Here is a 27,138-nt window from a genome sequence, read left to right on the forward strand (position 1 = left end):
GCCACTTAGTCACCTATCTTTATGGCATAGGACCCACAATTTATCCACCTGTTCCTTATCATATGTTTTATCCAGCCTCTAAGGACCCGGTCCACCCGGTACTGGTCTACGGATTGGATCAGTGTGTAGGTCCGCACATTGTTACAAGCCTCCTCGTCGTCAATGCATATCGCCAATGTGAACTGGCATCTAAGAATTCTTCTTATGCACAAGCTCGTGCAAGTCAGGGCTTCCATTGCCATAAATTCTATATTGGGATTGCACATCAATATTTCGAGGTGTAACAAACGGAATAACTAGATTAGTATACCCTACCCCACGGTGGTGGGTATAAAAAGTTACTAAAAAAAAATATTTATATTATACACATCAAAATTACGAACTTACGCTTTAACACCCTGAAGATCACCACGTTCTGCTGCTAATATAAATGATTTTTCAATTTCCGTAAGCATATACTCCTCGGCATATTGAATGTCATATTGGGGTTCCCCCTTCTCGGCGTCATCCGACATTTTGAAGCAATTTTAATAATAGATTATTTTTTTTTGTAGCATTTGTCGTCTAGATGTAAAAGGACCCTTATCCGTTCGATTATAAATTTTTAAGTAATTTTAAAATTTGCTGAAATTATTCGAAATAGATATTAATTTTTGCATAAATTCACTTTTTTGAAAATATTAGTTATCAAAACTACCAAATATATATATACACCAATCTCGACAATATGGGACTCAAATGAAATGTATTTAAGACTATAAAACTAATCTGATATCCAATTGTCGGACCAAGTGTTTGAGGGACCATCCCAACCCCCAAAACACCCCTAAATCGGACATATTTACCGACCTTGGCAATATGGGACTCAAATGAAAGGTATTTGCGAGTAAAATACGAATCTGATATCCAAATGTGGGACCAAGTTTCAAACAGGACTTATTTACTGACCATGACAATATGGGGCTTAAATAAAAGGTATTTAAGATTAGAAAACGAATCTGATATCCAATTGTCGCACCAAGTGTTTGGGGGACCACCCCAACCCCCAAAACCACCCATAATTTACGACTATAGAAAGTTCATTAGAAGTAAAGAACGAATCTGATATCAATATTCGGGAAAAATGTCTATGGGGTCACCACATCCCCATAACACCACTCAAATAGGAAGTGTTTGCTGACCATTGTAATATGAGGCTCAAATAAGAGGTTTTTAGAGTAGAACATGAATCTGTAGAGAGTAGAACACGAATCGGATATATATTTTCAAAGCCAAGTCACTGAGTGGCCTCCCCATCCCCCAAACCGGATATGTTTGCCGACTATGGAAAAATGGGGCTAAAATGAAAGGTATTTAGGAGTAGACCATGAATCTGACATCAACATTTGGGACCAACTGTCTAGGGGGACGTCCCACCACCATACCAACCCCCAAATAGGACGTATTTGATCACCAAGACAATTTGGGTCTTCAAGACAGTGGAACTAGATATCATAGTTTTTAGGGCCCATACCCCAAAACAAACCTGGCTTTTGCAATAAAGGGTTTAAATGAATGATATTTGAGATTAGAAAACGAATTTGACATCCAATTTTGCGGCCAATGGCAATATGGGGTTCAAATAAATGATATATAGATATATGAGAATAGAACACGTTGCTGATATATTTTCAGGGCTTAGTGTTTGTGGAACCACTCTACTTCCCAAAACACCCCTAAATCGGGCATATTTACCGACCATGCCAATGTGGGGCTTAAATGAAAGGTATTGGGGGGTAGAGCAAGAATTGATACCCACCTTCGGCACCAATTTTCTGGGGGTCTACCCCTTTTCCCAAACTACCACACAAACAGCAATTTTTTAGTGACCATCGCAATGTGGGTCTCAAATAAAGGTATTTGGGAGTAGAATACGAATTTGATATCCAAATGTAGGACCATGTATTTAGGGCATCACCCCTTCCCCAAAACACCCCCAAAGGGTAAACATTTTTCGACCATGCCAATATGTGGCTCAAATGAAAGGTATTTGAAATTAGAAAACGAATTTGATAACCAATATTGGGGCCATGTATTTGGACAGCATGGGGTTTAAATAAATGGTACTTGAGAGAAGACCACGATGCTGATATTTTTTCAGAGCCAAGTGTCTGGGGGACCACAATCACCTAGATTAATTTACACTTAAAAATAATCATTTCAAATAAAACCATTTCGTTTTCTTCTTGGAATTCCATATTTCACAGGACAGAATTCAAGGCAGTTGATACGGAGCTCGTAGTGATTAAGAAATGAAAATTCTAGTAGAAATTTGTTAGTTCTATTGGCTTTGACCGTAGATTTAAGCGCATTGAAATGTTATTTCTAACATTTGAAACTTAACTTTTAGAATTTTTGATTTTCCACCAAGAAAATCTTTTTACAACGAAAAGATCTTTATACAATGAAAAGATTTTGCGAATAATGATTTCCTTATGTGTTATGTACGAAAATATTTACTCCTTTTTTGAAAAACAATTACTTTCTTGAAAAATTACAAAAATATCACTGAATGAAATCAGAAAGTCTTTTTGCTTTCAAATCTATTATCTACAAAGATTAATTGTGAAAAATATTAATTTTCACTGTGAAACACGAACTTAATATCCACCTTAAGTGAGGAACTGTGTTAAAATAATAAAAGTCGGCCGATCTTTATCTATGGGAGCAAGTTTTATTTTGAACATAAGTTTGCCGCTAGATCATTTGACATCAATAAGTGGGCAAAGAAAGAAACAAGTAAAAGCGTGCTTAGTTTGGCCGGTCCGAATCTTGGGAATCCACTACCATTGGTTCTGCTAACAATTTATACAGAATAAATTAAGTTGAAAGGCATTAATTTATTCTACATACCAAACTTCTGCTAAACCATCAAAAATTAAAGCTTCTACGAACCAAATAAGGATAATCGAGAGACCGGTTTATATGGGAACTATATCAGGTTATAGACTGATTTGGACCGTACTTGGCGCAGGTGTTGGACAACATAACAGAACACTATGTGCTAAATTTCAGACAAATCGGACGAAATTGCGGCTTGTAAGGGTTCAAGAAGTTAAATCCGGATATCGGTTTATATGGGAGCTATATCAGGCTATAGACCCATTTAGACCCTACTTGGCAGATTTATTGGGATTCATAACAGAACGCTTCATGCTAAATTTGAGCCAAATCGGATAAAAATTGCGGCTTTTAATTTATAATTCATAACATAAACTAAATCGGACAAAAATTGCGGCTTTTAAGTGCTTAAGAAGTAAAATCGGCAGATCGGTTTGTATCGGATCGGCGCCACTAGAGGGCGCAATTCTTGTCCGATTTGGCTGAAATATCCCATGAGGTGTTTTGTTATGACTTCTAACAACTGTGTCAAATATGGTTCAAATCGATCCATAACCTGATCTGGGATCTTGACTTTTTGGGCGTTCAGAGGTCGTTATTATTATCCAATTTGGCTGAAATTTTGTACACCAGCTTCTCCCATGACCTTCAACATACCTGTCAAATATGGTCGGAATCTCTATAGTCTGATACAGCTCCCATACAAACCGATCTCTCTATTTTACTTCTTGAGTCCCTAAAGCAAGCGCAATTCTTACTTGAATTAGCTGAAATTTTACACAATGACTTCACTATGGTCTCCAACATTTAATTCAATTATATTTCGAATCGGACTATAACTTGATATAGCTCCAATATTAAATCAATTCTTTTCTTTTATCCTTTGTTTGCTTAAAAATAGATATCGGGAAAAGAACTCGACGATGTATGGTGGAGGGTATATAACAGTCGTCCCGGACGAACTTAGTACGCTTTTACTTGCCTGGGATGTATTTAATTTTTCTAAATAAATATGAAACTTTAATAAGAATGCTCCGCAGCATTCTCAGATATTTATACCCTGCACCACCACTTTGGTACAGGGTATTATAACTTTGTGCATTTTTTGTAACAACCAGAAGGAAGAGAGTGAGACCCATTGATAAGCATACCGAGCGACTCAGAATCACTTTCTGATTCGATTTAGCTATGTCCGTCTGTCCATGTTAATTTGTGTACAAAGTACAGGTCGCAATTTTCATCCGATAGTCTTTAAATTTGGTACAGACATGTTTTTCGGTCTGGAGACGAAGCCTGCTGTAATTGGATAAAATCGGTTCAGTTTTTGGATATAGCTCCCTATATATATGTTTGTCCGATTTGGACTAATATTGCAATAATGTGGTCATTAGAATTCTATCTACATTTGGCAGGAAGTATTTGGATTCTCAACATTACTGGCAAGTTTCATAGAAATCGGTTCAGATTTAGATATAGCTGCCATATATGTATATATATAGTTTGTAGGTGTAATCTTATCTTTTCTTTACTGGTTATATATAAATCTTTATTATTCTGTGAATCTTCTGCGATCTATATTTTTTTCACCGAAATATATTCAGTTTTTACAATATAAAGGAGCATAATTAAAAACAAGTAAATAGGCATTAAGTTCGGCCGGTCCGAACTTTGGATACCCACCACCTCGGGTATATATGTGAATAACCTTTCGTCAAAATCCAGTGAAAAATGCATACCTTATGCCCCATAGACATATCACCGATTTAGACCAAATGCTTATAAGTACAAGCCATAGTTCAACCGAGAGATCAGTCTATACGGCACCTAAATCCAAATAAAGTTCGATTTGAGCTAAATTGAAGACAAATATCGAAGGGCCCAACACAACTCACTGTTCCAAATTTCGGGGACATCGGACAATAAATGCGCCTTGTATGGGCCTAAGACCTTCAATCGGAGGATTGGTCTATATGACAGCTATATCCAAATCTGGACCGATCTAAGCCAAATAAATGCGCCTTTTATGTGCAAAAACCCCTAAATCGAGAGATCGGTCTATATGGCAGCTATATCCAAATCTGGACCGATCTGGGCCAAATTGACGTAGGATGCCGAGGAGCCTAACATAACTCACTGTCCCAAATTTCAGCAACATTGGATGATAAATGTGGTTTTTATGGGCCTACGACCCTAAATCGGAGGATCGGTCTATATGGCAGCTATATCCAAATTTGGACCGATCTGGGCCAAATTGACGAAGGATGTCGAAGGGCCCAGCATAACTTACTGTCCCAAATTTCAGCAAAATCGGATAATAAATGTGGCTATTATGATCCTAAGACCCTAAATCGGCGGATCGGTCTATATGGCAGCTATATTCAAATCTGGACCGATCTGAGCCAAATTGACGAAGGATGTCGAGAGCCTAACACAACTCACTGTCCCAAATTTCAGCAAAGTCGGACAATAAATGTGGCTTTTATGGGCCAAAGACCCTAAATCGGAGGATCGGTCTATATGGCAGCTATATCCAAATCTGGACCGATGTGGACCAAATTGACGAAGGATGTCGAAGGGCCTTTCACAAATCACTGCCCCAAATTTCAGCAAAATAGGATAATAAATGTGACTTTAATGGGCATAAGACCCTAAATCGGAGCTATATCCAAATCTGAACCGATCTGAGCCAAATTGACGAAGGATATCGAAGGGCCTGACACAACTCTCTATCCCAAATTTTAGCAAAATTGGATAATAAATGTGGCTTTTATGGGCTTAAAACCCTAAATCGGTCGATCGGTCTATATGGGGGCTATATTAAGATATAGTCCGATATAGCCCATCTTCGAATTTAGCCTGCTTATGGACAAAAAAAGAATCTGTGCAAAATTTCAGCGCAATATCTCTAATTTTAAAGACTGTAACGTGATTTCAACAGACAGACGGACAGACGGACGGACATGTCTAGATCGTCTTAGATTTTTACGCTGATCAAGAATATATATACTTTATAGGGTCGGAAATGGATATTTCGATGTGTTGCAAACGGAATGACAAAATGAATATACCCCCATCCTATGGTGGTGGGTATAAAAATGTTGTAATCTTAAAAATTTTCAGCGGTCATTATGACCGGTTTGGTCTAACTAGGTTTTAAAGAAATCTTGATCTTTCTTGTGCTAAACCACATATGTTCCTCTGGGTCTTGGTGATTATAAATGGCTTTTGCGGCAATGTTCCAATAGTTATGGTGCAACCTCTCATACCAGTCAACATTTCCGAACCGGTGGTGCTTTTCTCTAAAGTATTTCGTAATTTGCAAGTTAAAGCGAAATTTTGTAGATCAGTACAGCAACCAACTATATAGGTTACATAATTTGGTCAATACCTTAAAAAAATATCTGAAAGGGACACCCTTATATGGGTTTGATAACAAAGTTTTGAACGGAAGTTAAATTTTTTTAAAGAAGTTTTCTATTGTCTGAGCATGCAAAATACGAACTTACAATGCGTCAAAATCGATCAAGATCGTAACTAAGACCTTCGATGCTGAACATTAGGCAGTACCCTTATGTGGAACATATACCAAAGTGTGGATCAATACGTTCAGCTGTTTTAATGCAGTATTTTTACCTATTGAGAACTCGGGCTGTACCGTTATATGGGGTGAAACATGAAGCGGTGTTGACAAATTGTGTGTAAGTTTGGTTTCTATTGAATGAGAACCGATGATTCGAAATTGCGACCAAATCAGCTGGAAAGCAGTGGCTAAAATATTTTTTATTAATATCCTGTGGTATTGGCTTATGGGAACTATACCGACACGTAGATGGGTCAATCTTCAATGTAAAGAATTCTAGAAATGAAATGTCTCTGTCAAATATCCTTAAAATATTTCGGATCCTTTAACTTGTTCGGCAAAAGTGTTTGGGGTTTGTTTTGCTCTACTGACCGACTACCTTGACCCCAAACCCTTTCATACCAAGACCCCGAAATTGTTTCACAGTGTAAATTGTGTGGCTACGAAATGTATTCTTTAGATTTGCAATCATTGTTTAGCATTCAATATTGTCGGTCCACCTTTAAATCAACAGTTAGCACTTTTTCGGTCTCTTTTTCACTTAGAATGTTTTTGGCATAAAGGATCAATTGGATTTTTTTACGTTTTTTTTTAAAAAAAACTGTATTGCAATTTCGTGGCCACAACTCTTTTAATATCCAATAGCTGATTAATTATTTTTAATCGTTGTAAGTCCTTGATTTCATTGTTATTATCACTAATTTTTTTGTATTTTCTTTACTTTTACAATTCAAATCGAATTTCCTTCGATTGTCACTCTTGAAGAGTTCGGAAAAAACTGGCAGAAAGAAGCATAAATGACTTGTTAAATTACGTTAATTGCATTAACCACTGCCGCTTAAGTTGGTCATTGGAATGTGAAAAGATAGAAATTAGAATGAATTGCAAACGAGTCTTAAAAATAAACGAAAACAAGCCAAAGAACATTAAAGGCCTCATTGGAGGTTGTTTTGTTGTTTTGACGTGGTAACCTTTTTCGTATGCCACTATTTTGCCATTGGCCATTGCACTATGGTTCCGAAACCAATTTTCTGTGATAAACTATATTATGATTATTATATTTGTAGCCGTAGAATTTTTATCACTTTTAATCTACTAATCTTTTGATTTTACAATGTAGTAACGATTTGTAGTGGAGGTCAGAAACTTCAGTAGTTATGAATTATTCAACATTAAAATGCTTATAACTGTCGAAGTACTGCACCGAATTACATGACATCTTCAACTGACAAAAGAATTTGTCAGGGGAGGGTAAGTGTACGCTGTGACTGGATATTGTTTTTACAAATATATGGAACTTATTTAAATGTTGTATCACGGATATTTGAATTGATCGATATAGTATTTTGCCTATGACTCTTTAAGTCATCTTTGGATAGTTGCAGTGTCAAAACTAACAAAAATTACAAATTGCAAATTTTGACCATGAACATTCCACTAAGGAACAGGGGCAAACTTTTCACATTTCAATGAGTGCAGTCGGATTCAAGTTTATAGCCGAGTCCGAATGGCGTGCCGCAGTGCGACACCTCTATGGAGAGAAGTTTTGTATGGCATAGTGCCTCCCAAATGTTGCCACATTGGGAGGGGAAAACCACTGCTGAAAAATTTTTTCTGATGGTCTCGCCAGGATTCGAACCCATGCATTCAGCGTCATAGACGGGCATGCTAACCTCAGCGCTACGGTGGCATCCAGTGTCAAAACAAAACCCCATACATATTTACACATGTTAGAAACCAGATGAGTATAGTTATTGACGTAGTTAGACATTTTTCCTGGGGGTGTTACAGCCCAACAAAAAAACAAAACCAAAACAACAAAATTAAAACAAGTTAACAGGCGACAAGTTCGGTCAAGACAGATAACTACCACCTCGGATTATATAAAAAAATAGTTAAAATTCGGTACGAGATGATTATGCGCATGAAAAGCCGAACGGCACCGGCTTAAATAATCAGTGCTTGCAATACTCCATATGACAGGGCGAGTTATTTACGCCTTTAAATGACCAATAACCATAATGTTCATGCGGCGATTGGTCCTATGGATCGGAACGGGCTGGCTCACTTTGGAGCTTGATGAGCATCGTTATCTCCACATTCAATTGTGGCTACAACAACAACATCCGGTGAAAAATACACCATTATGAACATAGCTGTCTATATCGACATTTGGTCCGATCTGGACCAAACTCGCTATAATCCACTCTTCAAAATTTGGACAAAGTCGGATAATAAAAGGGTCTTATCGATCAATATATACGGCAGTTATATCCAAATGGTGTCCGATCAGCATCGGCATGGACGTCGAAATATGTTTACTGTGTTGAATTTCAGTAAAATCGGGTAAAAAATGCGGGCTTTTTGGGCCTGAGACTTTAAATCGGGAGATCGGTGTATATGGGGCTATATTGAGACAAAGATCATAATTGAGGCCAGCCTACCAACCTACCAAGAGAATAAAATCCTACTAATTTTAGTAGGAATCTACCAAAAGCGGCAACACTGATTGGGACGTTAAATAAAACATCTCATGAAGATCGGGCCAAAATTGTGGCTACTACAGCCTTAAACGGCCATATCGGATGATAGATATATATGGGAGCTATATCAAAATTTTAACGAATTTTTATGATATTTTGTAAGATGACATAAAATTTTTGCGACTAATGCCTTCAAAGGCCATATCGGATGAAAGATATATATGCGTGCTATACTTAAATCTAATCCGATTTTTCAAAATCAATAGCGTTCGGCCTTGGGGCAAAAAATCGGATAACAAATGCGACCTGCACCTTGATCAGAAGAATATATGGACAGACAGACAGAAGGAAATAGCTAAATCGATTCAGGAAGTGATTTTAAGCCGATCGGTATGCTTATCAATGGGTCTAGCTCTTTTCCTTCTTAGCGTTGCAAACAAATGCACAATGATATAATACCTTGTACCACAGTGGTGGTTTGGAGTATAAATATTGAGTGGATAGAGTTTTTTACAATTTTTGCAGGCTCTCCACCTTCCCTGTAGGTTTTTTTTTCTAAATTTTGGGTCGGAAAGTTTTCTTTCTAAGAATTGCACTCTATTTGGCTTTTGACGTGAACAACTCAAACAACTGAAACTCCATAAAAAAAGAATTGTAACTGAAAAATGTGTGAATAACTACAATTAAGCTAATGACTCAAAAGTAGTAATCTGGCACGATTAATCCTAGTGTAATATGATTGCTCGATGTGTTTAATGCAGAAAATTTGCCGTAACTATATATAAGTAAATAAAGATATGATATTTTGTTGATGTTTTTCACAACTAAAAACAGAGTACCCTGCTTAATGGCAAAATTATGTAGAATTATGCTAGAGTATGTAATATAAGAATAAAATACATAATTATGCCAACAGAAAAAAACTTCAGTAAATAGTGCAGCTTCTCAATTCGTCACGCTCTCCATTGCTTTGCAAATAAAGTACGCGAACGACGTTCGTAAACAAATAAAGTTTTCCTCAAGGGTGTACATTTAGAATCGGAAGATTTGACATAGCAGTGAAATATCATCAATAGTTAAAAGTAGCTAATACTAATGAAAATTCTGGGGGTGCTTAGCACCCCTCCTAGCTACGCCAATGAATATATTAGATTCCATTTCCAGTCAAAATCTACAAAATCAACCTCCTACACTAGCGCCCTTTATTGATTTTTTAAAAGATCCCGTGCTTCCGATAGCCAGTCAGACGGAAATGACTAAATCGGGTTGGAATGCCAGAACGTTCAAAAATTAAAATATAGGGTATACAATAAGAGGTGTTATTTTGGTATTCGAAAAAAATACCATTTTTTGAGAAAAACAAGTAAAAGCGTGCTAAGTTCGGCTGGGCCGAATCTTATACACCCTCCACCATAGATCGCATTTGTCGAGTTTTTTGCGCACTATCTCTTTTAAGGCAAACCAAGAATAATGAATAAGAAGTGTTATGCTATTGGAGCTATTTCATAGTCCTGTTCGGATCATTAATGAATTGAATGCTGAACATTTTAGAAGTTATAGTGATATATTTCAGTCCATTCGGATAAGAATTGAGACTTGTAGGGGCTCAAGAAGCAAAATCGGAAAATCGGTTTATAAGGGAGCTGTATCAAGCTATAGATCGATTCAGACCATATAGGACACGTATGTTGAAGGTTATTGGAGAAGCTGTTGTACAAAATGTCTGCCAAATCGGATGAGAATTGCGCCCTCTAGAGGTTCAAGGAGTCAAGATCCCAGATCGGTTTATATGGCAGCTATATCAGGTTATATACCGATTCGTGCTATACTTAGCATAGTTTTTGGAAGTCATAACGGCACACGCCATGCAAAATTTCAGCCAAATCGGATGAGAATTGCGCCCTCCAGCTGCTCAAGAAGTCAAGACCACAGATCGGTTTACAAGGCAGCTATATCAGTTTACGAACCGATTAAAATCAAGCATAGCACAGCTGTTGGAAGGATACCAAAACATTATGTGCAAAATTACAGCCAAATCGAATAAGAATTGCGCCCTCTAAAAGCTGAAGAAGTCAAGACCCAAGATCGGTTTATATGACAGCTATATCAAAACATTTACCAATTTGGCCCATTTACAATCCCAACTGACCTACACTAATAAAAGGTATTTATGCAAAATTTCAAGCGTCGAGGTTTATTTCTTCGAAAGTTAGCGTGCTTTCGACATACAGACGGACGGACGGACTGACGGATGGACAGGGCTAAATCGACTTAAAATGACATGACGATCAAGAATATACAATATATCCTTGGGTCTTAGACGCATATTTCGAGACGAAATTAGTATACCCCCATCCCATGGTGGAGGATATAATGATCGGATATTTATGTCATAACTAGCTGAACCGGGCCCGCTCCGCTGCACCTTCTTTTACTTTATATGGCACAAAATTATCCTTTGAATATTTATTTTCGACAAAAAAAGAGCTTTTAGTGAAATGCCATGCTACGAAAAAAGTATATGCATATCGCTGGACTAACAATATAACAATATAAGTGCCTTTATCTGAATTCCCTATGATCTTTTTTGGACCACGAATTCGCTCGGAGGGTTTAATGCCATTATAAAAACGACTTTATTTCCGCCCGATATTCTAATGATGTCCGATTTAGGAGTGTTTACGGGGGTGAGATGGTCCCCAAACACTAAGCCCTGAAAAGGTATCAGCTACGTACTCTATTCTCATGTATCTATATATCATTTATTTGAACCCCATATTGGCATTGGCCTCGCAATTAGTTATCAAATTCGTTTTCTAATCTCAAATACCTTTCATTTAAGCCCCTTATTGCAAAAGTCACCAAATATGTTCGGTTTAGAAAATGAGCCCCAAAAAGCTATCAATATCGAGCTCCACTGTCTTGAATACCCAAATTGTCTTGGTGAGCAATTGCGTCCTATTTGGGGGTTTTCTTGTTGTTGGAACGTTCCCTAGACAGTTGGTCCCGAATATTGATATCTGATTCGTGATCTACTCCCAAATACCTTTCATTTGAGCCTCATATTTCCATAGTCGGCAAACATGACCGGTTTGGGCGATGTGGCGGCCACTCGGCATTGAAAATATATTTGAGCCCCATATTGCAATGGTCAGCAAATACTTCCTATTTGTGTGGTGTTATGGCGGTGGGGTGGCCCCATAGACACTTTTCTCGAATATTGATTTCAGATTCTTGCTTAACTCTCAAAGACCTTTTATTTGAGCCCCATATTGATATTGTTGTAAATTTGTCCTCTTTGGGTCATGTTTTTGAGGAGGGGCGGCTCCCCAAACAATTGGTTCCACATTTCGATATCAGATTCCTATTTTTCATTCAAATAGCTTTTATTTAAGCCCCATATTGCCATGGTGAGTAAATATGTCCGATTTAGGGGTGTTTTGGGGGTTGGGGTGGTCCCCCAAACACTTGGTCCGACAATTGGATATCAGATATGTTTTCTAATCTTAAATACCTTTTATTTGAGTCCCATATTGTCGTGATTGGTCTATATATATATATGGTAGGTTTTGGGGGTGGGGCGGCCCCCTAGGTACCCCATCCGAAATTTGGATACCAAATTTTTGTTTTTAGGTTACTGTAAGAGAGCACACAAAATTTCGCTTTAATAGCACCCCCCATCTCCGAGGTTTCTGAAAATTAGGAGCGTCATGGAAAATTTAGGAGAGGATCGTCCCCCTTCAGATATAAAAAAATGTAGTACCCTATTTTAGCCCCGAGATCATTACGCATCTTCTGTGAAAATTTCAAGAAAATCTGTTCTGCCGTTTTTGAGTCTATAAGGAACACACAAACAAACAAACAATCAAACAAACTGACAAATAAACACAAATTGATTTTAATATCTAAGATAGTGAGATAGGTAAGACGTAATGGCCACCACGACCACGCTTGAAGGAACATATCCTTTTCATGATTTCATGAAGTTTTCCATAACCAAATCGCAAGGTGATTGCCCTACATCCTCGATATCCTCACAAATTCTATATTTGAGGTCTTGAATCGATGTTTGACTCTTGGCGTGGCCCCAAAATAAGAAAACGCAAGTTATATCACAAGCTCTGGGCGGCCAATTGGGTTCACCACTTCCAGAGATAACACTGCCCGGAAAATTTTAACGCAAAAAAAAACAGCAAAGGTTTCGTTGTTTGTATGGCACGTAGCGCCGTCTTGTTGAAAATAAACACCTGTATGGCGTTTGGATTGGATTTCAAATCACATGGAAGTTAAGAAATCGGTTAAAAAATATGAATTTTGTGAAAGACAACCAGCAATTTCTTTGCATGACCACTTTCTAAGTGAGATAACTTTTAGAATAGGGGCTTTTTACTGCAAATTTATATAATAATTATCAGAAACTGCATTGAGACTTTGCAGGATGACGCTACTTATGGGAGGTGAGGGTGTGAAAAGCCATGGCACACTATACACAAAATAAAATTTTCCTATTATAAATCGGCCATCGAGAGTAACTGCCGTCTTTGAAAATTTCGAAAAAGTGTCCGTTAAATTGTTTTCTTATTTTAACAAAGAAAAAACAAAAGCTAGAGTTAAATAATGTTATTTTGATCAGCAAATTTAGTTTTGGGACCATAGTGCATTGGCGAGCAAGGAGGATTATCTATTCTAATTTAAAATTTTAAAGCTAAAGTGTGGTCCCTGTTAAATTGAAATGTCACCTGGAACGTTAACACCTTCGTTGAGTGCACGTGGTGCAATGTTTGTTTCCAAATGTTGTGGTGATAGCCATGTGCCGGTCTATGTTTTATCGTCTGAAACAGTGTTTGCATATATACAGTGGCATAGATATGTCTATATACTCGAAAATTTTCATGAGAAGCAGTTACGTAAACTGACAGTAACGTAGCTAAGATAAGATATAACCCTATACATTTTAACTAATAATATTGGGAACCATGGTAAACCATTTTAGCAACAATAAACATTTGGCAGAAGAACTTTGTCGTTCAAAAAATTCCTTTTGCAAAACTTTTTTTTCGGTGGGTTATGTAAACTATTCTGTGCCACTGTATGTATAATGGGTTGAAACCTTAGAAGATTTAATGTTGCAATTTCTACGTTAAGGGTGAGACATTGTTGCAAAGACGGACAAAAATTATTCATTGTTGCCTATTTCTGATATAAATACTGGGAAACAGTTTCTCGTTAATATATCTGTGGAAATATGACAAAACCCCATAGCTCAAAATTAAAAAACTCAACAAATTAAAATGGCCGAAAAAAACACAAAATTTTCTACAAATCTTTTTGTTCATAGATTTAAACAAATGTTAATGGAAAGATAACATTAAGGTATTTCTTTTAAGCTTTGCCTAAATTTATAAACAAACGGCCTTATTCACAAAACTTAATGTTGATTTGGAATACACTCAACCAAATTTGTTTTTCAAAACAGCAAAAATGTTTGCTAAAACGACACACAGTGGGCCAAATGGCAAAAAAATTGGAAATAAGTCTACAACTTTTTATCTGTTGATTTTAGCCATACAAAATGTTCTAGACATTTGTAGAGGAGGACATAGGCTTTCAGAAAAGTGCTGTTGTTGGTCCATATCTTTAATACAGGGTGAGCTACAGGGTGTCAAAGTTGACCACTTTTGACTTCTCCAAGCTTCTGGGGGCCATAACTTTTGATCTACTCAACCGATTTACATGATTTAGGACTCTAGAGAAAGAGCTTGACAAGATCTAAAAAACTTATGCATAAAGTACCATGCCATCGTGTACTGTTAAGGAGTTATGAATTGTTTAATTTTAAAATATGAAAATTTGGCCTTGGTTTTTTTCAGTGTTTTTTAAATAACTCCGTCAATTTTAAAGCTATAAACTTCATACTTCACACAAATTATGCCAGCATATGTGTGCATAAAATACAAAAGGAATCACGTGAATATCTTTGGCGGTTTAAAAATGGCATCGTTTTCAATATGAAAAATATTTTTTTTGTCAAAAAATTGCAAAATTTTTCAAAAAAGATACTCCCATTTCCTTTAAGTTTTCGCAAACTTTGGCCGTCAAAGCATTATCATTTCTTTCCATTTTCACAAAGTCGAGGTATTAAGAAAAGTTTTAAGTGCTAATTTGGCTAATTTCGATATCAAACAACACCGTTATCTTAAGACCAAAATGGCCAATTTTTTTACTAAACTTCAAAAGTTTCTCACTGGAAAAAAAGTTCCACGGGGATTTTTTCGCTTTTTTTGAACTTAAATGAAAGCTTAAAATGTTCCCAACATTTTAAGGTATGTCTCGCCATATCCTAGCCATAAATGAGATCGTAGCGATCAAAATACTGAAAAAAGTCAATTTTCAAGTAGTGCTATATTCATTGCTAAAAAACAAGTATTACGTCACATTTTATTGCAAAGATGTTAAATAAACTTTTATTTGGTAACACTTCTTCTACAAAACACAAAAAGAATCATGGAAATATCTCTATTCTATTCCATTTTATGGAACCGGCAATAAAAAAGTCAATTTTTCAAAAAGTCGAATTTCCCAAATTTTGTTTTTGTTGTCCTAATTGCACATGACACACTATAGCCATATTTACGCAACATACCTTATCGTAAAGGAAATTTTCATACCTTTCCAACAATGTATAAAACATTTCTCAACTCGGATTCTATCTACTCTAAAATTCATTTACACTTCATTAAACTCTATATAAAAATGTCTATTTGTGAAATGGAACCTTATATGGGGCCTACACTAAAACATTGATAGATTTGCCCAGGGTTTACAATACAAATGTGTTAGAATAAAAAAAGGTCTTCTGCCAAAGTTTAAAAAAATTGGAATAAAAATATGTGTTTTAGAGCGAAAACACTTCGCATCGGCGTGCGTTTGTATAGTACCTACATCTATTTTTAATGCAAGCTGATGATTTTTGAATAAAAAGTAACCTAGAAATATACCTGCATATATATATATATTTGTGTTAAGATTTGATGCAGACAAATGTTACCTGTTTCGCTATGTCGAATTCCCAGGAAATCCACCGTATCAATGAATGTGAAAAAACCTACCCATAAAAAATTCATTGTCATTTTTTTTAACCAAATTCGAGTCCAGGTAAATAATTATAGAAGAGTAAGTAAAAAGAGGCACTTTGGACCCCTTTTTACGATTGCGTCTGATACCTGAAATGGGTCATTAATTGTGAATATATTGCATAAATATTTGAACAAAATCCAAATTTTCTTCATTATATTTTGTAGAGGCGTAAAGGACATTTATAAGTTATGGAAGTCATACTGAAGTATTCCACTCTTTCGAAAATTGTATGGGACATCAAAAATGATTCCAAATCATACACGGAGTCATTTAAGGAACTTGTTTACACTTTGGACCACATATATGGAATAAGGCTAAATAAAGACGCTTTAGACAAACTTGAAAAATTCTACAAATCATTTGAGAGAAGGTTGCCAGAATGTTCATTCGCAAAAATCAAGTTTTTCAAAATGTATGAGAAGTGGCTGAAATCGGATCTACTTATTGAAATTAAACCGCTGATTCCCGGCCGGCCTAGCAAAGCATACGACGAAGTTACGGAGAAAACCAAAAAGAAAAAACAAGAGGAACTATTGGCGGCACATCCGCCAAATTTAATAAAAGATACGTTCAAAACAGCATTGTTAAAAACACAACCAAAAAATGTTGGACGAATTGTCGATGTTTTACCATTAGCATCTCCGAAAAGGGTAAAGAGAATGGTAGAAAGTATTCCAACTCCAAAATCGACTACAGAATTCACGGAGGAAGATGCACTGGCCCTGATTTTGAACCTAGGCCTCTCAAGAAACAAATACTCAACAATGAGGAAGGCTCTTCGTGAAAAAGGATGGGGTTGTTTACCCTCAAAACATAAATTGTACAACACCAGGACGAAAATGGTGCCATCAAATATATACGTGGACGAATTAAAAGCAAGAGTGAAACTTGCTGATCTTGTTGAAAATACAGCTGTTAGAATTATTTCTAATTTTACTGAAGAACAGTTGAACACATGTAATAATTCCGAAGTGGTTTTGATCAGCAAATGGGGTTGTGATGGATCATCTGGATTTTCCGAATATAAGCAACAAACAGAAATAGATGCCAACTTCGCATCAATTTTCATGGCATCATTAGTACCATTGAGAATGAGATTGTACAAGGACCAATCTTCATCATCGAAAGAAAATGCATTTCAAGATATATGGATAAATAGAACACCTGGGTCAAAATATTTATGTCGCCCAATTCGGTTTGAGTATACAAAGGAAGACCGGAACACAACACGATCTTTGGTGAACGAAATAAAGGAAGAAATTGCTGCATTACCCATGATTGTTATAAACCAATTGGGAAGAAATATAAAAGTTTCGATTCAACTACAACTCACTATGATCGATGGAAAGGTGGCAAACGCATTAACTGGCGTTATGTCCAATTGGAGATGCAATATTTGTGGCAAGAAGAATGGGCAATTCGAGGACAAGTCTGATGAAAATTTAGTAAACGAAAATGCGCTCAATTTCGGTATTTCGCCCCTGCACTGTAGAATTCGATTCATGGAGTATTGTTTGCATTTATCGTATGACCTTAAATATCGGACTAGCCCTGGAAACCGCGATGTCTCTGCTAGAAACAACCAAGATCTTCACAAAATGAGGCAGGAAGAGAAGAATCGAATCCAGTTGGAGTTTAAACAAAAGGGACTTATAATAGATAAACCTCTTTACGGATACGGAAGCACAAATGATGGCAACTCGGCAAGGCGGTTTTTTGAGGACCCCGTATCGACATCTAAAATAACCGGTCTTGATGAACACTTGCTAAGACGATTCAAAGTGATTTTGGCTGTAATCAATAGCAAAAAGATGATAAATTCAACCAAATTTGAAGCTTATAGTAATGACACAAAAAACATTTTATCTGATTTATATTCGTGGAAAGCTTTAACACCGACAGTACATAAAGTCTTACATCATGGCAAGGAAATTGTGGAATACAACATACTTCCGTTAGGAGAACTTACAGAAGAAGCTCAGGAATCCCGTAATAGAGATGTTAAACAGTTCCGGCTTTTCAATACCCGAAAGAGCACCAAATTTAACCAAAATTATGATTTACTTCAATATTTATTGTTATCGTCTGATCCGGTACTATACAGCATCAGAACTAAATGGCTACCAAAAATATGTGACGATATAGATAAGGACGATCCCGATGCCATTCAAATTAAAGAGCTTTTAAATTTTGATACCTTAGATTATTTGGTAGAGAATAAAATCAAATAATACAAAACTAAAATGCTTTTTTATTTTGGGAGTAGCTAATATACATATAAACGCACGCCGATGCGAAGTGTTTTCGCTCTAAAACACATATTTTTATTCCAATTTTTTTAAACTTTGGCAGGAGACCTTTTTTTATTCTAACACATTTGTATTGTAAACCCTGGGCAAATCTATCAATGTTTTAGTGTAGGCCCCATATAAGGTTCCATTTCACAAATAGACATTTTTATATAGAGTTTAATGAAGTGTAAATGAATTTTAGAGTAGATAGAATCCGAGTTGAGAAATGTTTTATACATTGTTGGAAAGGTATGAAAATTTCCTTTACGATAAGGTATGTTGCGTAAATATGGCTATAGTGTGTCATGTGCAATTAGGACAACAAAAACAAAATTTGGGAAATTCGACTTTTTTGAAAAATTGACTTTTTTATTGCCGGTTCCATAAAATGGAATAGAATAGAGATATTTCCATGATTCTTTTTGTGTTTTGTAGAAGAAGTGTTACCAAATAAAAGTTTATTTAACATCTTTGCAATAAAATGTGACGTAATACTTGTTTTTTAGCAATGAATATAGCACTACTTGAAAATTGACTTTTTTCAGTATTTTGATCGCTACGATCTCATTTATGGCTAGGATATGGCGAGACATACCTTAAAATGTTGGGAACATTTTAAGCTTTCATTTAAGTTCAAAAAAAGCGAAAAAATCCCCGTGGAACTTTTTTTCCAGTGAGAAACTTTTGAAGTTTAGTAAAAAAATTGGCCATTTTGGTCTTAAGATAACGGTGTTGTTTGATATCGAAATTAGCCAAATTAGCACTTAAAACTTTTCTTAATACCTCGACTTTGTGAAAATGGAAAGAAATGATAATGCTTTGACGGCCAAAGTTTGCGAAAACTTAAAGGAAATGGGAGTATCTTTTTTGAAAAATTTTGCAATTTTTTGACAAAAAAAATATTTTTCATATTGAAAACGATGCCATTTTTAAACCGCCAAAGATATTCACGTGATTCCTTTTGTATTTTATGCACACATATGCTGGCATAATTTGTGTGAAGTATGAAGTTTATAGCTTTAAAATTGACGGAGTTATTTAAAAAACACTGAAAAAAACCAAGGCCAAATTTTCATATTTTAAAATTAAACAATTCATAACTCCTTAACAGTACACGATGGCATGGTACTTTATGCATAAGTTTTTTAGATCTTGTCAAGCTCTTTCTCTAGAGTCCTAAATCATGTAAATCGGTTGAGTAGATCAAAAGTTATGGCCCCCAGAAGCTTGGAGAAGTCAAAAGTGGTCAACTTTGACACCCTGTAGCTCACCCTGTATTAAAGATATGGACCAACAACAGCACTTTTCTGAAAGCCTATGTCCTCCTCTACAAATGTCTAGAACATTTTGTATGGCTAAAATCAACAGATAAAAAGTTGTAGACTTATTTCCAATTTTTTTGCCATTTGGCCCACTGTGCGACAGTTTTTGTCTGCTGAATGGGAAGCAGACATTACTGCTGTTTCCCCAAACATAGGGCTGATGCACTATCAAGCATTTCGGTCAGCTGAATCAGCAAAAAAAAAAATCTGCTGCCTAAAGTACAAAAATCACCTAAAAACAAGTGAAAGCAGGCTTAGTTCAGCCGAGCTGAATCTTGGGAACCCACCACCATTGATTCTGCTGAAAATGTATACAAAATAAAATTAGTTGAAGGGCATAGTTTTATTCTACATACAAATCTTTCGTCAAACCAGCAAAAATGAAAGCTTCTAAAAACCGAACAAGGACAATCGAGAGACCGGTTTATATGGAAGCTATACTTGGTTATAGACCGATTTGAACCATAGTAGCCACAGTAAATGGAATCATAACAGGACACTATGTGCTAAATTTTAACTAAATTTTAACTAAATCAGACGAAAATTGCGGCTTCCAGGGGCTAAATATGTCAAATCAGGAGATTGTTTTATATGGGAGCTATATCAGACCAATGTGAACCGTACATGGCACAGTTTTTGGAAGTAATTTTTAGCCAAATCGGACAAAAATTGCGGTTTTCATTGGCTCAAGAAGTCAAATCTGAAGATCGGTTTATATGGGAGCTATATCAGCTAACAGACAAATTTGAACCGTTTTTGCCACAGTTTTTGAAAGTCATAACAAAGCTCTACGGACAAAAATTGCGGCTTCCAGGTGCTCAAGAAGTCAAATCGGGAGATCGGTTTGTATGGGAGCTATATCAGCTAATAGACCGATTTGGGAATCATAACTGAATACTATGCGCAAAATTTCATCCAAAATCGGACAAAAATTACGGCTTGCAAAAGCTCAAGAAGTCGAATCGGAAGAAAAGTTTATATGGGAGCTATATCCAAATCCCTAACGAAATGGTCCATTTGCAATCTTCAACGATCTATGTCAATGTTAAGCATCCGTGGAAAATTTCAAGCGGCTAGCTTTACGTTTCGACCGCTATAGTGATTTCGACAGACGGATGGACGGACTTGGTTAGATCGACTCAGACTTTAGTGTCCTTAGATTAATATTTCAAGATGTTACAAACGGAATGACTAGATTAGTATACCCTCATCCTATGGTGGTGGGCATAAAAAATGTTAATGCTATTTTTTATGTTTGCCTGTTACTTGTTATTCCCACCATCATAGGATAGGAGGTACATTAATATTTGTGTAAATTCTGCGATGATTTAACGATGTCCGCGTGTCTATATGTCCGCCCATGTGTCCATCAGTTGTAGTCAGCTGAAATTTTGCACAGACTTTTATTTCTTTCATACGCAGGTTAAGTTCTTGAATGGGCCAAATCGGACTATATTTGGATATAGCTGCCATATAGACCGATCTGTCGATTTGGGGTCTAAAGCCCATTGAAGCCGCAAATATTACACGATTTCGTTGAAATTTGAACGGTCTCCCGACATCCGACCCAAATATGGTTCAAATCAGACTATATTAAGATATAGCTACCGTATAGACCGATCTGCCGATTAAGGGTTCAGATCGGACAATATTTAGATATAGCTGCCATATAGAGAAATCTGCCGATTATGGGTTTTAAGCCTCCCGATATCCGACTTAAATATGATTTAGATCGGGCTATATTTAGACAGAGTTGCCATATAGAACGATCTACCGATTTAGGGTCCTAAGCCCATAAAAGCAGCAATTATTATCGGATTTCGCTGATATATGAAATAGTGAGTTGTTTTACGGACTATATTTCAGATCGGACTATATTAAGATATAGCTGCCATATAGACCGATCTGCAGATTAAGGGTCTTAAGTCCATAACATCCGCATTTATTGTCTGATTTCGCTGGAATTTGATACAGTGACTTGTATTAAGCTTCCCGTCATCCGACCAGCACATGGTCCAGATCAGACTACATTTAGATATAGCTACCATATAGACCGATCTTCCAATTTAGGGTTTTAATCCCATAAAAAGCGGACTTGTTGCCCGATGTCGCTGGCACTGTGACAAGTATAAGAGTTTTGGGGAACTCAATCAAATATCATCCAGACCAGCCCCGATTTGCATATCACAATGAATATAGCAGTGGAGATGTTATAAAAGAGCATGGTTTATTTATCAATGGTGGTGGGTATCCAAAGTTTTGCACGGTCGAACTTAACACGTTTTTACATTTTTTTGATTACTTTGGACATTTTTTTTTTTAATTTTTGTTAAGAAATTTTGTTTGAAGAGATGTTTATAATATGTGGAATATTACTGTAAAGAGGCTATCTGATCCATCCATTGGTATAAATTTCGAAATGTTGCTGAGTTCGCTCGCAGTTTTTGTTATTGCTGTACTTATATGTACATGACTGGCATGGCCTTTTGTATCTACATTTAAAGAAAAAAAATTATGGAAAGTATACATTCAGTGGTGATTATAAACTTCCACTGAGAAACACACTTACATTCGTGTTTTATTTTTATACTCACCACCATAGTATGGGAGTATTCTAATATATTGGGTTGCCCAAAAAGTAATTGCGGAGTTTTTAAAAGAAAGTAAATGCATTTTTAATAAAACTTAGAATGAACTTTAATCAAATATACTTTTTTACACTTTTTTCTAAAGCAAGCTAAAAGTAACAGCTGATAACTGACAGAAGAAAGAATGCAATTACAGAGTCACAAGCTGTGAAAAAATTTGTCAACACCGACTATATGAAAAATTTTTGAGAACCCAATATTTATTCTGTTTGTAAGACCTAGAAATATTCGTCTTATACTCCATTAAGTATATATATCCCTGTTTGTCTCGACGTAAAGAATCAATCTAGCCTTGTCCGTCCGTCTGTAAAAATCACGATGATGTAGGTCGCTGGGGATTGAAAATGGGCCATATCGGTTCAGATTTGGATATAGCTCCCATATAAACAGATCTTTCGATTTGACTTCTTGAGCCTTTACTAGCCGCAATTTTAGGCCTATTTGGCTGAAATTTTGCATGCGGTGCTCTGTTACGGCCCAAATCAGTATGTAACCTGATAGACTGATTTGGACCGCAAAACCGATCTGTCGATCAATCCTGTTCGGTTCCTAGAAGCCTTAATTGTTACTGGTTTGACAGAAGTTTGGTATATAGAATAATATAATGCTCTTCCATAATCCATTTTGACCCGGCCGAACATAATACGCTTTTAGGTGTTTCTTTTAACATCCCCTTCATAATTAAGCAGCAGTCATTTTCAGCAAATTACAAACTTTGCAGCAGTAAGCCTGCTGCTCTCAAATTGCAGAACTTCTGCTGTAATAGCAAAACTATTGTTACAATAACAGCAAAATTAAATACTAATATTCAGCAGACTGTGTTTGCTATTTTCAGTAACCTTTTTTCTTTGCGTGTAGGTTTATTTCAAATTTTTTTGATATGTTTATTGTATAGAACTGTGAAATAAACCTATTTTAAGGCTTCATAAAGTTTTGTGAACAAGGCCGAAAATGTTTTGTAAGCCATTTTATGCGCTTTTGTGGCATTATGACGAAACCCAATAACTCGAGTTTGGGCGTTTGTCCTATTTTCACAGAAATGTACATACACTCAACGAAAGTTTTTGTTCAAAATAGCAAAGATGTTTGCTAAAACAACAGTTAAGTTTGCAGAAAAAGGAAAGCAGACATTACTGCTGTTTCTGCAAACAAAGTGCTGCCGTTTTAGCAAGCTTTTCATAAATTAAGCAGCAGTCATTTTTAGTTCTTTTCCCACCTGAGGCTTTGGTCTGACGCTAAATCGTCTATGTGAATCTGTTTAAAGACTGCCACTTTACCTTGACCTGTAGTACATATTCATATCAAATTTCCAAATTAAAATGTCGATTTGATTATTTTCGCCCTCACATACACTCAGAGAAATTTATTAGTAATGACAGCAAAAATGTTTGCTGTAACAACAGAAAGTCAACTAAAAACGGGACAGTAGTAATTTGCTGCTAAAACAGCAAACATTTTCTGCTGTTTTCAAATAGTAACAAGTAAAAAATCTTATATACCCTCCACCATGGATCATATTTGTCGAGTTCTTGTCCCGGCATCTTTTCTTAGGCAAAAAAGGATATAAGAAAAGATTTGCTCTGTTATTAGAGCGATATCAAGATATGGGCCGAATTGGACCACAATTAAATTACATGTTGGAGACCTGTGTAAAATGTCAGCCAATTCGAATTAGAATTGCGCCCTTTGGGGGCTCAAGAAGTAAAATAGAGAGATCGAGTTATATGGGAGCTGTATCGGGCTATAGACCGATTCAGACCATAATAAACACTTATGTTGATGGTCATAAGAGGATCCATCGTACATAATTTCAGGCAAATCGGATAATAATTGCGACCTCTAGAGGCTCAAGAAGTCAAGTCCCCAGATATGTTTATATGACAGCTATATCAGGTTATGGACCGATTTGAACCATACTCAGCACAGTTGTTGGATATCATAACAAAACACGTCGTGCAAAATTAATTCAAATCGGATAAGAATATGGCAGCCATATCAAAATATGGACCGATATGGCCCATTTACAATACCAACCGACCTACACTTATAAGAAGTATTTGTGTAAAATTTCTAGTTATAAACCGATTTAAGCCTTATTTGGCACAGTTGTTGAAAGTCATAATCAAACAAGTCAAATCGGATAAATTTCAAATTTTGTAAAAATTCATTTAAACATTAAAAAATTTTTAATTTAATATCAGCAGACGGTGTACAAACTACAGAGAATATAACTTTTTTCTCCATCTGATAAAACTAAGGGAACAACCAGTCGCTTAATTAGTCAAATAGTCAATATATATACTATAATGATATGCCATACACAAGCACAGTAAATTGCAATACGATTTGACGCAAAAGACGACTAAATATGTATAAAACAACATAAGCTTGAAGAAATGAAAATACTTATAATAATATGTACAAGAACTAAAATAGGAAACCAGAGCAGTCAAAAGCAGGTAAAGAAGCATTAAGTGCGGCCATGCAGAACATTGGAGACCCACCAACATGGAAATATATTTTATCCAAATGTCCTCATCATTTGTGAATATGATGGGTAATACGATAAATAAGGCTTTAGTGAGGCCATGGGTGCTATATCAAATTGTTATTTAATCTCGACCATACTCGTTTACCAAGGCCAATATAATTAACTGTTGCGAGATTAATCGAACTTCGGAAACATAGCGCAGATATTAGCTTTTCCTCCTATGACGCAGGGTTCGAATCCTGACCAAAACATTAGAACAAATGTTCAACCCATTCCCCTCCTAGAGCTGGCGACATATATGTGGTACTTTGCCATGTAAAACTCTTCCCAAAAAGGTGTTGCACTGCGGCATGCCGCACTATGACGTATTTCACCTCAAATGTGTAGTTAAATTCAAAATTGAAATTTCGAGCTATGAAAAAAATGATGAACCATTCGAAAGGGTGTAAAGTTCTCTTTCATACGCCGTTGAACATACACTAATAAATTTCACATATTTTAGTAAGGATTTTTTCGGAAAAACTAAATATAAGTCGTATGATCTTGAAACTTTAAACCTATTCGTTTCAGCCTTTTAACAAATTTTCCAAATTTTGCTAAAGTGGAAATCATAATTTTACATTTCGTAAAAAAATATTTTTTAGAAAAACAAGTAGATATAATGGACTATGAAAACGAAGGTTAGGATAGGTTGAAATGAGGATGCTGATATTAATCCGCTCCATGCCACTATGTACGTACTCCTAAGCCAGTGATCGGCTTGTTGTCTTACACATGCTATCTCTTGCCACACCGATTTCGCATAAGTGAGCTCGTAGTCCGAGTCGGAGGCCACCGTAGCGCAGAGGTTAGCATGTCCGCTAATGACGCATGGGTTCGAATCCTGGCGAGACTATCAGAAAAAATTTTCAACGATGGTTTTCCCCACCTAATGCTGGCATCATTTGTGTGGTACTATGCCATGTAAAACTTCTCTCCAAAGAGGTGTCGCACTGCGGCACACCGTTCGGACTTGGCTATAAAAAGGAGGCCCCTTATAATTGAGCTTAAAACTAGAATCGGACTGCACTCATTGACATGTGAGAAGTTTGCCCCTGTTCCTTAGTGGAATGTTCATGGATAAAATATGCATTTTTTTGAGCTCGTAGTCCTATGTGTCCCGTTATGACACCGAAAGCTACACTGACCCCTTTCTTACTTCCTTTCTGTGATAACCTACAGACCGTTTCGCTGTTCCACAATGTTGCATGAACGTTCCTCACCAGTGCCCTTTACTCGGACTGCGTCGCCCCGAAGGGCTCTGGGTTAAACAAGTTTCTTGACGGCAGTCCTCTGGCCAAACCATCTGCTTTTTCACTCCCCCTTACTCCGCTGTGGCCTGGCACCTAAAAAGATGCGGATCGAGCCATCCCCAGAGAAGGCGTTGATCTCCCTTTTTCAATCCAAGACTGTTCGGAACCTGAACGTCCTGGTTGTTATTGCCCTGATGACCAGTTTACTTTCCGTAAATATGTGCACACTCAACATCCTCGCGTTAACAACACACCACCTCACGAATTCTATTATTGCCCGGATCTCCGCCTGCAGAACTGTGTTATGATCAGGCAATCGAAAACAGGTTTAGGTCCTTGCGTTGTCAATGTAGGCCAACAGGCCCACTCTTTCCACTAGCTTTGATCCATTTGTGTAGCATGATCTTCCAGATTGCAATACCAGAGATCCGCCAAGACTGTCGCTGGCAGCAGTGCCTCGCAATCGATCTCAAGTGTCGTATCAGATATTCAATAGAAAAACTCTTCCATTCCTTTCAGGTTTCGTATCGTCGCCTCGATTGTACCGCGGTGGTATGACCTGCTCCTTTCCTCTATCTATTCTTCCACCACCTTAAGTCTCATAGCCACAGTAGCTGCCTCACATTTAATCTATTTGTCTATCGGTCGGATATCTAGAATATTCTCCAGTGTCTTAGTGAGCGTGAACCTTAACGCTCAGTCTATCCATGAAAGTCAACTATTCGGATTCTGCCCACATTTCGAGTCTACGGCCTGTCAACAATATCTATGAGCATCTAAGGACCCGGTTCACCAGGTACTGGTCTATGGATAGGATTAGTATGTCGGTCCGCACATTGTTTAAAGTCCCTCGATATCAATGCATACCGCCTATGAGTACGTTTTGGCATCGAAGGATTCATCTATTTTATGCACAACCTGGTGCAGGGCAGTCTCCACCGACCTTCCCTTGTACTTGAGCAGTCCGCTGGATGTCCTTTTTGTCATATTATCCACAATACTTTCCATGGTTTT

The 27,138-nt window shown here is 36.7% G+C and overlaps 1 protein-coding gene across 3 annotated transcripts in view; it reads right to left on the bottom strand.

Annotated features, from left to right (window-relative positions):
* Positions 1-7,282, bottom strand: part of LOC106087191 (transient receptor potential protein) — a 36,637-nt gene extending 29,355 nt beyond the window's left edge. Inside the window, exons 1-2 of one of the 3 annotated variants that reach the window (XM_059362489.1) lie at positions 7,182-7,282; positions 388-624 (exon numbers count right to left, since the gene is read on the bottom strand). In XM_059362489.1, the coding sequence (XP_059218472.1) occupies positions 388-515 (128 nt within the window). In that variant the 5' untranslated portion in view covers positions 516-624; positions 7,182-7,282. Of the gene's footprint in view, positions 1-387; positions 625-6,960 lie in introns of all 3 variants that reach the window. The other 2 variants (XM_059362490.1, XM_059362488.1) reach the window with 2 other exon arrangements.
* Between the last annotated feature and the right edge of the window lie 19,856 nt (positions 7,283-27,138).

Source organism: Stomoxys calcitrans, chromosome 2 (genome assembly GCF_963082655.1).
Source record: "Stomoxys calcitrans chromosome 2, idStoCalc2.1, whole genome shotgun sequence".
In the NCBI taxonomy this organism is placed as follows: domain Eukaryota; kingdom Metazoa; phylum Arthropoda; class Insecta; order Diptera; family Muscidae; genus Stomoxys; species Stomoxys calcitrans.